The 14,987-nt window shown below is 36.2% G+C and overlaps 1 protein-coding gene across 1 annotated transcript; it reads left to right on the top strand.

Annotated features, from left to right (window-relative positions):
* The first annotated feature begins 485 nt into the window (after nt 1-485).
* LOC138322798 (uncharacterized) lies at nt 486-14,987 on the top strand. The gene is made up of 4 exons (XM_069266905.1): nt 486-630; nt 8,027-8,198; nt 11,510-11,567; nt 14,640-14,987. The coding sequence occupies exons 1-3, from the start codon at nt 597-599 to the stop codon at nt 11,559-11,561; spliced, it is 258 nt and encodes an 85-aa protein (XP_069123006.1). The 5' UTR covers nt 486-596; the 3' UTR covers nt 11,562-11,567; nt 14,640-14,987.

Here is a 14,987-nt window from a genome sequence, read left to right as displayed (position 1 = left end):
AACTCTACCATCGGTGACCGTATTTGGACATGCACGTATAAAAGTTAGACATCAAAGAGTTTTATCGTTAAACTGGTAACTGAATTGTCATTGATCCATCGCCTTAATTATAATATATCGCAAAAATTTATGAACTTATCTGAATTCATCTAAATGAATTATGAATATCTAAGTTCCAGATATCGTAGTAAATATTTTCTGATTAAATATTGATTGGGATAATTGCTTATATAGTTAACCATTAGCTTAAACGGTTTTTTTCTAAGGAATTTACTTTATCACAAAAATAATAAATTCTCCTTTTCCAAGTTTCCTGTTTATTTCTTTACTTTTTTTCACTGACTCTCTTTTTTTTTACTTTCAGTTTCATATAAATACATTTTTCGATTTGAAGAAATGCCGAAAACATACATCACATTTTGTCTTCGGGTAGACATGATTTGTCGGTAAAACGCGTTTGACATTTTAGATATTGTGAGACGTTCTCCACGTGTCTTGCATACTATGTTTTAGTATGACGAGAAGTTATTTTTAGAGAAAGGAAATAACTGACGCGTATATATAAAGCACTAGATTTTAATCGTAGAAAGATTACGATGGCTGCGTGCGGCGAGGTAGCTGGCCCGTGTGGTAAGTATATAGATGTTTTGTGGCACCATACGATTTGTCTTGTCTTTGATGACTACGTGAAAACTATTTCAAAATTTCACCTTTTGTACTTTATTTGCAGGAGTTATCAAAACTTTTAATTTTACAAGTTCCTATGATGTGGTAATAGTCGTGGCTTTTTTTAAGAGACAAAAAAAGTTTGGCGGTATCAATTTGTGTTAGTATCATAAAATTTACGTGCTCGATGCCTCGCATTTTTCTCGTTTAAGTACAAAAAAAGTAGTAAACTAGATGAGGTCACCATGAGAGTCAAATTTTCTGTAGCTTCTCTAGGCTGCCATTTTCGCTTTGTTCTGCATTTTACAGTATAAGTGTATTCTTTTCTATGCCACTTGTTTTTTTTTTTTTTTTAATGATCGATGCGTAACGAGAAACAACACGTGAGACTACCAACTGTACGATAAGTTTCTAAAGCGTAGATATACAAGGTCGATATTCTAAGACATGATGTCAGATTCATTTCATAAATCGATGAGACTGCTATAACATTCCAATCAATCCTTCACTTCCGGTAATCTTGTTTGGATATACACCTGTATTATAATATGTATCACGCGTTCGATATGAATACGCCAAATATGGTTGAGGATATGGCTGAAAGACACACAAAAAAAAAAATGTTTCCCAGAATATGTTTCAGATAATTATCATATATTTTGAATTGCAAAACTGAATGCTAAGCAGTATCATTCCTCATATTTCATACATAGATTAAAAAAATCGTAAATGTACCTCCAAACATAAATGCATTTGATGGTGAACACCAGGACCCCTCTTGGATCTCTTTATACAGGATCACGTACATTGCGTAAGAATTATTTAAAACCAAAACAATGAACGCCATAAATATACTTACACCAAGCTTTATTCATTATCGGTATCCTACTGCTACGAACTAGTGGCTGCAAAACATACCTTCTCCCATGAAAAACCACAATTTAATTTAAGGTACATCTAATCTTCCCCCTTACCATATTTGCACATATATAGGCCATAGCAATGTCAGGAAGGATCCTAAGACATACACGTAACGGCACATCAGCACCCCGCAGGTAAAGCACGGGTTGGTCTCATATCTCCCAAAAGTAATTTTGATTGAGAGCAATCGTACGACAATCCAGTTGATGCACTGCCATTTTGTGCATATCAGCACTGTGCATATAAGCCTTGTATCTATATACATGTATCACATTATATAGATATTCCATCTATAAATCTGTTGCTGTCCCCTGGGTAAATCATATAACATATGCTTTTTCCATGGGGAACAAGAACTCCCCAGTGGTAATTAACACCAGTGAAGTTACTAGGTCGTCTCACCTGGTGCTTCAGGAGTGACCTAATTTTAGTTTTATTGTCTCCCCACAGTAAACATGGATGAGACCTAACAGAGCCTACTCTGCCCAGTCAGTACTTCATATTGTTCTATTTTTAGTATGCTAGTTATTAGTTACAATATTATAGGTACAAATATATGTATGCCATCTAAACTCTTGTATCCAAATATTACATTTTGTATATTATTAGCACAGTTGCCTGAAGGGGCTGAAAACATTAGCAAAACAAATGCAATGTTTATGTTTCCAGTTCTGCTATCTACATGAATTGACAAAGGTTTAATTCAATTATAGTTATACATGTATATACCACAAATTCTAGACTTTTCTACAGTTTTTGACAACTCAATACCAACAATTAAATTACATTAAGCTGCTCCCAATTTACTTACAAAATGAACACCATGATATACCAGTGACCATTTAAGTTGAAATAACATGTAAGTTTTACATGCCTTTACTCTAACACTGCGACTGATGAAGGTAATGAATATTGAAACCAGCGTCATAAAGGAAATCATGATGAGAACTATTTCTTTGCCCTAAATGCACGAGTATGTGTTAAACAGACTCATTAAATGAAAGTAAAATGACAGAAAATTGAATCACACAGAATATTACTTTACCTTATAATTTTAATTGACCTTTTAATAATAATTAGTTGTCCAACTGAGAAATTACAATACAATTATATTCCTTAAATCCCATATGTATATTTATTTCATTTATTTATTGTAGGAAAGAGGAAGTGTGTGCCGTTGCATACAAACAAACCTTTAGCTATACATGTGGCTATACCTATTACATAATTGACTTGTAGCTGTGTCATTTTCTGAACTATTAATCAAGGTTAATATATAAGGTTCCATGATGTAACTGTTATAGTTAATAATTCGACTTTGTCCAAATAAGTAGAACACAAAATGATTGAGGTGATTATATAATTTACTATCTCGTGCTTGTTGGTAAATCATTTTCTGTTCAGATTTAAATTTGTTCCTGTATGTACGTCTATTATACCTCTACTTATTGTGCTTGTATTATATAAAACACAAGACCTCGCACACAATTGCGTTAGTCAAAATATGACGTCACTTATTGAGATCATTGCACATGCATAGCATTTATTCATTTTAAATTCATATTTTTTAAATTATTATTTATTATGGAAAAACTTGCCATCTAAATATGATTATCACTTTAATATATTATTGATATCACCTGAGAGTAACGGTGTCCCTGTATTAAAAGTGTTTAAAACAACTGTCCTAATATTGAGAATTAATTAATGAGATCTTCAAGAACATCAAATTATTTAATTATTAATAAGGGCTGACTTATATCATTACTTCATTTGGAGTCGAAATGTCTGTTAATGGTGTCATGCATTAGTTTGTATGATAGTTGTAACAGGAACATGAATAGTACCATTCTTAGAAACTGTGAGGCAAAAACGCTGTGATTTAATTTTAAACTATTAATTCTTTACCTGTAGAATAATGTTCCTTGAAACAGCAGCTATCGAAAAAAACACACATAAAAACGTGGAAAATCAAAGATAAATGCATTTGATGGTGAACACCAGGACCCCACTTGGATCTCTTTATACAGGATCACGTACATTGCGTAAGAATTATTTTCATTTGTATGTGATGAGTTATTTTTAGATTGAGGAAACTATTCGTGAGACTGCATCTTTTACGCAGACAATCGTACTGCCCTAACATTGATTACATCCGATAAAGCATAAACGCACTTGTTACACGAAATAGTATACACATGATTTTCAGAGTTTCTTTATTTGTGATCCCAAACTGTCTGTAAAGATTAGTAACACCGGTAACAGATAGGTGGATAAATACTGTCAAACACAGTGAATGAAAACATATTTCATTTAACCAAACAAATAGATTAGAAATTAGTTATTATAACTCATGAATTCCTCTCCTAAATACACTAACAATATAATAAAAAGACATTACTTGTACAAACAAAATGTGATATAATGGTATATTTTTATTAATATAAAGAAAGACAGGGGAAGAAAGAGGAGAGAAAGGCGAAGAGTGGGTAAAGTGAATGGTGTTGGAATGAAACAGGTATTAAAAGGTGAGGATTCATAAAATATCAAAATATCTTACTCAATTGTATTTTAAAAGCATAATAATTGAATGTCTCACGGTTGGCAAAATAAATGCCAAGTGACGGAGACAAATTCCATGAAATGCACTGTTACTTACTGACTTATATAGTGAGTTTCTACTGACTTATATGGTGAGTTTCAGAGTCCTGTGACATACTGACCTATATAGTGATACTGTTGTCAATGGTTACCGTCTGTTTCAGGTTCCTGTGACATACTGACCTATATAGTGATACTGTTGTCAATGGTTACCGTCTGTTTCAGGTTCCTGTGACATACTGACCTATATAGTGATACTGTTCATGTCAATGGTTACCAAGATACTGTTGCAATGTTACTCTGTTTCAGGTCCTGTGACATACTGACCTATATAGTGATACTGTTGTCAATGGTTACCGTCTGTTTCAGGGTCCTGTGACATACTGACCTATATAGTGATACTGTTGTCAATGGTTACCTTCTGTTTCAGGTCCTGTGACATACTGACCTATATAGTGATACTGTTGTCAATGGTTACCGTCTGTTTCAGAGTCCTGTGACATACTGACCTATATAGTGATACTGTTGTCAATGGTTACCGTCTGTTTCAGGTCCTGTGACATACTGACCTATATAGTGATACTGTTGTCAATGGTTACCGTCTGTTTCAGGTTCCTGTGACATACTGACCTATATAGTGATACTGTTGTCAATGGTTACCTTCTGTTTCAGGGTCCTGTGACATACTGACCTATATAGTGATACTGTTGTCAATGGTTACCTTCTGTTTCAGGGTCCTGTGACATACTGACCTATATAGTGATACTGTTGTCAATGGTTACCTTCTGTTTCAGGGTCCTGTGACATACTGACCTATATAGTGATACTGTTGTCAATGGTTACCTTCTGTTTCAGAGTCCTGTGACATACTGACCTATATAGTGATACTGTTGTCAATGGTTACCTTCTGTTTCAGGTTCCTGTGACATACTGACCTATATAGTGATACTGTTGTCAATGGTTACCTTCTGTTTCAGGTTCCTGTGACATATACCTATATAGTGATACTGTTGTCAATGGTTACCTTCTGTTTCAGGTTGTGATATACTGACCTATATAGTTACTGTTTCAATGGTTACCGTCTGTTTCAGGTTCCTGTGACATACTGACCTATATAGTGATACTGTTGTCAATGGTTACCTTCTGTTTCAGGTTCCTGTGACATACTGACCTATATAGTGATACTGTTGTCAATGGTTACCTTCTGTTTCAGAGTCCTGTGACATACTGACCTATATAGTGATACTGTTGTCAATGGTTACCGTCTGTTTCAGGTTCCTGTGACATACTGACCTATATAGTGATACTGTTGTCAATGGTTACCGTCTGTTTCAGAGTCCTGTGACATACTGACCTATATAGTGATACTGTTGTCAATGGTTACCGTCTGTTTCAGGGTCCTGTGACATACTGACCTATATAGTGATACTGTTGTCAATGGTTACCTTCTGTTTCAGGTTCCTGTGACATACTGACCTATATAGTGATACTGTTGTCAATGGTTACCGTCTGTTTCAGGGTCCTGTGACATACTGACCTATATAGTGATACTGTTGTCAATGGTTACCTTCTATTTAAGAGTCCTGTGACATACTGACCTATATAGTGATACTGTTGTCAATGGTTACCTTCTGTTTCAGGGTTCTGTGATATACTGACCTATATAGTGATACTGTTGTCAATGGTTACCGTCTGTTTCAGGGTCCTGTGACATACTGACCTATATAGTGATACTGTTGTCAATGGTTACCGTCTGTTTCAGGGTCCTGTGACATACTGACAAACATATTGATACTGTTGTCAATGGTTACCTTCTGTTTCAGCGTCCTGTGACATACTGACCAACATAGTGATACTGTTGTCAATGGTTACCTTCTGTTTCAGAGTCCTGTGACATACTGACCTATATAGTGATACTGTTGTCAATGGTTACCGTCTGTTTCAGGGTCCTGTGACATACTGACCTATATAGTGATACTGTTGTCAATGGTTACCGTCTGTTTCAGGGTCCTGTGACATACTGACCTATATAGTGATACTGTTGTCAATGGTTACCGTCTGTTTCAGAGTCCTGTGACATACTGACCTATATAGTGATACTGTTGTCAATGGTTACCGTCTGTTTCAGGGTCCTGTGACATACTGACCTATATAGTGATACTGTTGTCAATGGTTACCGTCTGTTTCAGGTTCCTGTGACATACTGACCTATATAGTGATACTGTTGTCAATGGTTACCGTCTGTTTCAGGTTCCTGTGACATACTGACCTATATAGTGATACTGTTGTCAATGGTTACCGTCTGTTTCAGGTCCTGTGACATACTGACCTATATGTGATACTGTTGTCAATGGTTACCGTCTGTTTCAGGTCCTGTGACATACTGACCTATATAGTGATACTGTTGTCAATGGTTACCTTCTATCTTTTCAAGGTCCTGTGTGACATACTGACCTATATAGTGATACTGTTGTCAATGGTTACCTTCTGTTAGGTCCTGTGACATACTGACCTATATAGTGATACTGTTGTCAATGGTTACCGTCTGTTTCTAGGGCCCTGTGACATACCGACCTATATAGTGATACTGTTGTCAATGGTTTCCGTCTGTTTCAGGGCCTTGTGATATACTGACCTATATAGTGATACTGTTGTCAATGGTTACCGTCTGTTCTAGGGCCCTGTGACATATACTGGACCTATATAGTGATACTTTTGTCAATAATAACCGTCTGTTTCAGGTTCCTGTGACATACTGACCTATATAGTGATACTGTTGCCAATAGTTACCGTCTTTTTCAGAGTCCTGTGACATACTGACCTATATAGTGATACTGTTGTCAATGGTTACCGTCTGTTTCAGGTTCCTGTGACATACTGACCTATATAGTGATACTGTTGTCAATGGTTACCGTCTGTTTCAGGTTCCTGTGACATACTGACCTATATAGTGATACTGTTGTCAATGGTTACCGTCTGTTTCAGGGTCCTGTGACATACTGACCTATATAGTGATACTGTTGTCAATGGTTACCGTCTGTTCTAGGGCCCTGTGACATACCGACCTATATAGTGATACTGTTGTCAATGGTTACCGTCTGTTCTAGGGCCCTGTGACATACTGACCTATATAGTGATACTGTTGTCAATGGTTACCGTCTGTTCTAGGGCCCTGTGACATACCGACCTATAGAGTGATACTGTTGTCAATGGATACCGTTTGTTCTAGGGCCCTGTGATATACTGACCTATATAGTGATACTGTTGTCAATGGTTACCGTCTGTTTCAGGGTCCTGTGACATACTGACCTATATAGTGATACTGTTGTCAATGGTTACCGTCTGTTTCAGGGTCCTGTGACATACTGACCTATAAAGTGATACTGATGTCAATGGTTACCGTCTATTTAGTGTCCTGTGACATTCCTACCTATATAGTGATACTGATGTCAATAATTACCGTCTGTTTCAGAGTTCTGTGACATTCCGACCTATATAGTGATACTGTTGTCAATGGTTACCTTCTGTTTCAGGTTCCTGTGACATACTGACCAATATAGTGATAATGATGTCAATAATTACCGTCTGTTTCAGAGTCCTGTGACATACCGACCAACAAAGTGATACTGTTGTCAATGGTTACCGTCTGTTTCAGGGTCATGTGACATACTGACCTATATAGTGATACTGTTGTCAATGGTTACCTTCTGTTTCAGGTTCCTGTGACATACTGACCTATATAGTGATACTGTTGTCAATGGTTACCGTCTGTTTCAGGTTCCTGTGACATACTGACCTATATAGTGATACTGATGTCAATGGTTACCGTTTGTTTCAGAGTCCTGTGACATACTGACATATATGGTGATACTGTTGTCAATGGTAACCGTGTGTCTCGTCATCCTTTCGACCGGTCTCTACCTTCGTACTACATCACAGAAGAACATCGAAAATGTTATGAAAAAATACCGAATACAGGATGAAGGAGATCTAGAGAAGACACTGATGAGGTACGGTTTTTTGACTACAGTCAATAGCGAATTGTTAATATGTACAATTAATTCAGATTGCGGGTTATTCCAATCGTCTTTCGTCTGGGGTCCGTTTTTCCGTTCCGTTAAAGATGCTCCACCGCTGACAAATGATAATTTTTCTCTATCGAAAACAGGACCAGACGATTTAGTATTTTTCTTCAGTTACAAAAGTTACTTACTTTACACCGTTACCGCCATTGAAAAGTCTGAGTTTCTTATTTTACTTCAAGATAAAGATATTAAAAATAATTAATTGCATCCCGAAAAAAATCCGTGGCACTATGTCCTATATGGAATGCAGTACCGATTGCGCATGCACCGAAAGTAAAATCAAATATTTTATATTATTTCTTGAGTTAATTAGACATATATATACACGATTAAACACCAATTATTGTTCAAATGATGGGTACCATTTATGCTCTGTCCGCGGTGGAGCATCTTTAACATTTTTTTTGTTTCCGCTATTTCTTTGTACTGAAATTTCATATGTAGGTTTTTTCTAGGGTCTTAGTTGAGCATATTACATTTTGGGACCGAACAGTCAACAAGACAGCCATTTTAGATTTTGATAAACGAAGTTTGTTACCACTATTTCTCAGAAAGTACAGAAGGGATTGTCTTTTAAATATATAGATTCCACTAAGGTCCAGTTGTGCATATAACATTTTGGAACCAATCATTCCACATGGTGACGGACAGGCAGCCATCTTGGATTCTGATAGTTGAAGTTTATTACAGCTTTTTCTTTTAACGTTTCGAAGGGATCCGTCTCAAATTTCACCTTTAGGTTCCCCTGGGGCCCTAGCTGTGGATATTGCATTTTGGGACCAATCGTTCAACAAGATGGCCGACAGGCAGCCATCTTTGATTTTATTGACGTTTGTTACCGATATTTCTCAGAAAATACTGTAGTGATCTGTCACACATTTTATATGTAGGTTTCCCTATGATCATAGTTTTGCCTATTGCATTTTTGGGCCAAACTGACAACAAGATGGCCGACAGGCCGCCATCTTTGATTTTGATAGTTTTGAAATTTAAAAAGTAGCACTTCACTGTTACGATGTTGCTTATCAGAAGTTTATCTACGTGATCTCTATATTCTAATGTGTAATAGAACGTATATCAAGCCCCTGTCTTATATATCGGTCTAGCCAATATTCATTTTTAAGCTTTTGAAAACCTATGTATTGATCAAAGACGCCTTAAATCACTTTTACTTTCATAACATTTATGAGACACACTGGGTTAGCTGATTTATTAGTGGATGCATATATAGTGACACCCCAACACCATCCCCCGCCTACATTTTTTTTACTATTATGGAGAAGTGGATAAAGTAACTGATATCTTTTAGCCCACCATCTGATGAATTCAAATCGCCTTCGTCCGTGGTCCGTCCTTTCGTCCGTTAAAAATTCTTGTTTTTACTTTTTCTCAGGTTCTCCTAGGGCCTAGTTTTGCATTTTGCGACCAATCGGTCAGCAAGATGGCCGCTAGACAGCCATCTTGGATTTTTGTAGTTAAGGTGTGATATCGCTATTTCTCAAAAAGTGCGGAAGGGCTCATTCTTAAATTTCATATGTAGATTCCCCTAGGGCCCGAGTTGTGCATGTTGCATTTTGGGACCGATTGGTCCACAAGAAGGCCGCCAGTCAGCCATCTTGGATTTCGGTAGTTAAAGTTTGTTATATGTATTTCTGAGAAAGTACATGTACGGAAGGGATCATTCTCAAATTTCATACTAGGGCCATATTTGTGTCTATTGGGTTTTGGAACCAATCGGTAAACAAGATGACCACCAGGCCGCCCTCTTGGATTTTGGTAGTAAAAAATTGTTACTACTATTTTTCAGAAAGTTTTGAAGGGATCGCTCACAAATTACACATGTAGCCACTTGGGCACTAGTTGTCCGTACTGACTTTTGGGACTGATCAGTCGACAAGATGGCTGACCGGTAGCCATCTTGAATTTTGATAGTTGAAGTTTGTTACCACTATATCCCAGAATGTACTTAAAGGATCTGTCTCAAATTCCATATCATGATATGATATGTCGGTTCCCCTTGGGTCCTAGCTGTGCATAATACATTTTGGGACCGATCGGTCAACAACATGGTCGACAGGCCGCCATCTTGGATTTTGATAATTGAAATTTGAAAAGTAAAGGGAAGATCCATCTGGGATTTCTTGTCGTGTTTGTTCACACTGGTAACTATATTAATGTAACCCTATAGCCAACGAGGTAATAAAGATTGTCTGTCTGACTGAATATATACTCGCTTTCTCAGGGTTCTCTGGTGGTTTTTCTCCGCCAAAAACGATAAGAACAATTAAAGTACTAAAAGTTTTATACCGGGTTACAGTGTAATCCACTGCGTAATAAACTACATCTGCATTACGTGTTGTTAAATATAACTTGACCTAGAATAACCCAAGAAAAACGAAAGTGGCTTTCCCGAGTCAATATGTAGGGCTGGGAAATTACGCACACATGGTATATATCTTTATTTCGGGAGTTTATGACAGAGAGACACCACCACAATAAAGCAAATTTATGTGTATTGGAACAGAAGACTAAACAAAGTCTAATTACACACGTACGTGGGGTATAAACTAGCCAGGTTATCTTTGTGTAGTCACAGGCCTTATAAATACGGATACCTCTATAAATAGGTGTCATATTGGGACCTCACATTACACATAAAGAGGTGTCCGTATAGCTAAAGGAGTCAAAGACCTGTGGTGTAATATACACATGTGTATTTATAAGCAAAATGTGTACATGCGACACTGTACAACATACTAAATACAAAAATGCACATATGTATATGTACATATATATATAACATGTAGGGGTGCTAATTTGAAACCTACGTGACAAAGTTATTCGGTGCTGATTGTAGGAAGGTAGTTTTTTCTCCGGATACTCCGACTCTTATGTTACCTTCGAATCCAGGCGCGTCCTTAAATAATCTCTGGCTGTTACTTGTAAAAGAATGCGAAACAAAATAAAATAAAAACTCCAAATCCGAGCTATTATACACTATATAAAATGTACATGTATTGAAATGAAAGTATTTATGTGAACGTAATGTGTTTTTTACCTTTGAAGAGGGTAATCTGGCATTTCAATTCAGTAGTTAAATTAAACTGCATGAGGGTATATTGGGACGTTTCATTTTTATTACTGATTTTTATTTGGATAATAACTTTTTAAATATTATACAGAACTTCCATCTTGCAGTATAATTACAACTTCACGGCCCGTGTTCTACATTACAGGCACATCAACCAAGGGGGCATGAAAACTGGTGGATTGGAAGTCGATGTGTAAAATATTGTAAGCTTACTTAGTTCTCCGATGACTTACTACCATTTAATTGTGATAATCAATTTTATCCTGTCCACGTAATAAAATCAACACAATCCAGTATTTGCTTGACTGAATGAAAGCCACTAGTACCTGGATTATCTATCAGAGTTACTTCCCTTAGTTTCACTCTGCTAGTGGGTCTAACTTCTATCTTGAAGTTATGGTCCTTGTAAATTGAAAATTAATTCTGCTTAAAGTGAGCAATTTTGTGTCAAACAAATGAAAATATTTTGTTCAACTTTCAACCATTAATTTGGAATATTTGCCCCTTTCCCGTTTGGTGTTAATGGTGTGCCATTATAAGTACGATGCTCATTTTATTATGTCTTTTTTTGGTGATTATTTAGTTAGATATTTTTGAAAAGTTATCATGTTTTAGAGTTTGTATGTTCACGGTGGGGAATCACGTGGTCTGTAGTTGGTGTGTTTCACGAATCAAAATGGCGGCCGCCAGCAGTTTTGCCAGAAAAGGAGGTAAGTCACTGAAAATACACTTTGTAGCGGCATTTTATAGTGACGAGCATATGCTATACATAATTCTAGACAAACCGATACCTTAGTTGTGTTGCAACGCTCTGTACTTTTCTCTAACATTCTGACCAAAGTTTTGAATCGGAGCGATTTTGCTCGTAGTTGAATTGGTAGTATACACGAACATACACTTTTCGTACGTTTTCTGTGTTTAGACGGGGCCATTCGCTGTAAATGTGATATTGTCTATTTGTTATTGTCTACATTCAATTGCACATCTAACCTTTCTGGCAGAAAACAGCATGTTCATGGTTAATTCTTTGGTTTTACGAAAGGATGAGTAAACACGTACCGTTTTGGATTGATGAGTTGACACGAACTGCTACATATGTCCGTTAATTTGACTAAGCTGGCAAACAAAGATATTATAATAATTATGTTCAAGTATGTTTACACGATTAACTTATACCAGTTTGAATAAACCACATGATGTAGTATGTGCTCGGTTAAAATCCAATGGAATATGTTAACAAGCTATCGTTTAATGGAATATCGTTCAATATCTATGACAACTGTTATAATATCCAGGACATTCACAACCCACTGCATTACTGCATATCATCTGGTTAAGGAAACAAACGGGAAGATTGGGGAATGTCATAACACTTTTTGTCTGTGTCCGTCCATTTCTAGACGATCAATATAGATATATACTGTATCTAACACACACGTTTAATGTTTTTAAGTGTTGGTAATGTTGAGATTTGTTTGTTAATCAGTTTTATAGATGAATATGTTATAGAATGAACCTACAACTTAGTCACAGAAAGACATCGATGGTTTTTCGTAACCAATTTAGGCTAACATAATAACTTACCGTAACTTTATTCATCCAAAGGGAAAATCACAAACAAGTTTATAAACAACAAACAATTAATCTGTACAACATCAAAAATACAAATTTGGTATTTTTCAGAGATCACTTAACAAGACCGGAATAAGACGCCTGTCAGAACGACGGAATGAAGGAACGTTTAACGTGTTGCCATACAAAAAGATTCCTGTGTGTCAGATGGGTCAAGTCTCCTTGCAATGAATCAAGTATGCTACTGGATTAAAATTGGACTGTACAGAAGAATATAAATTAAACTAATGAACAAAACCCATGCTTCAATATGTATTTATTGAGTATTTTAATTTGTAAAATGCTTTTTAAAGGGAATATGGGCAACACCACACACAGTGTATTTCAAATTCGCGAAACTTGTAGGAAACGTCTTTACATGTATTTGGAACATGGGAACGCTTGTGAGCACCGTGTCTAGTTTCTTTTTTATTAGAATTACGGTTATCACAAAGGGAACTATTTCGTCATTTTGCATAAAGAAATAAAGATTGTAAATTAAGGAAAGACCCAATGTCATGACTCTTTCCTTCAGAAATAAGACTTAAAAATCTCTCACTAAAATTTCCGAAGTTATAGTCAAACACATACATATGTGGAATAACCACAGGGGGCCATCTCAATGAAAATGGATGTTATCATACATTTTTTGTAATTGGTGGATGGACTGATGAGTAAATATGACAGTCATGTGATTTTTTTTTCAGACAATATGAAATTTGAAAACTTATTTTAAAAATCGGGATATTTACTATAAAACAGTATAGTAAATATCCCGATTTTTAAAATAATTTTTCAGATCAACATGATGTAAGCCAATAATGAATGTACGGCATATTTTACGAATTCCTGTTTGTTTTGTATGGCATATTTGTCGTAAAAAATCAACGTACATACAAATGTATTTGCCATTTTGACTGATGTTGCAAACGACTTCCACTTCCGGTCACTTGCGGAATTCAAATGGGTATATCCCAAAGTATATCCTCACCTTCCAATCTTATGTGTTAAAGTTTAATCAATTATGCGAATCTTTCTTTTAACTGGTATAAGTTAATCTTACATACTTGAGCACACACTATCAATGTTTGCCAGATTAGTCAAATTGAAGGAAATAAGTACATGTAGCAGTTCGTGTCAACTCATCAATCCAAAACGGTACGTGTTTACTCACCCTTTCGTAAAACCAAAGAATTAACAATGAACATGATGTTTTCTGCCAGAAAGGTTAGATGTACAATTGAATGTAGACATTAACATATAGACAATATCACATTTACAGCGAATGGCCCCGTCTAAACACACAAAAACGAACGAAAAGTGTATGTTCGTGTATACTACCAATTCTACTACGAGCAAAATCGCTCCGATTCAAAACTTTGGTCAGAATGTTAGAGAAAAGTACAGAGCGTTGCAACACAACTAAGGTATCGGTTTGTCTAGAATTATGTATAGCATATGCTCGTCACTATAAAATGCCGATACAAAGGGTATTTTCAGTGACTTACCTCCTTTTCTGGCAAAACTGCTGGCGGCCGCCATTTTGATTCGTGAAACACACCAACTACAGACCACGTGATTCCCCACCGTGATGTTGCTCTCTTTTTCTTATACATATATATTTAAATGCAAAATGAAACAATGTACATTGTATTTGTTCTCAGATTTGTCAGAGACTGGTCGGAATTGGGGTTGATGAGGAGGTCTCTATAAAATTATATGGTCCATATATAGATTGTCCTTGCTGAACTCTATGTATCTTCAGTAAATTCGAGGATTAAATAGATAATAATACATCGTTTGATACTGTGGAGATCCACAAAATTATCCTCATCATTACATGTGTGTCAACAGCCCTGACATGGTACTAGGAAACAGATCATCTCATAGTCCGACCAATCCGTCAACAGATACAACACGGAGAATGTGTCGTGCAGACATTTTGAAAAAGTTACTTTTTATTCCGAATTTCTGATATCGGACATTCTAATTCCGATAATGGGGAATTATAT

Source organism: Argopecten irradians, chromosome 5 (genome assembly GCF_041381155.1).
Source record: "Argopecten irradians isolate NY chromosome 5, Ai_NY, whole genome shotgun sequence".
Taxonomy (NCBI): domain Eukaryota; kingdom Metazoa; phylum Mollusca; class Bivalvia; order Pectinida; family Pectinidae; genus Argopecten; species Argopecten irradians.
This window is presented reverse-complemented; position numbering and strand designations above follow the sequence as displayed.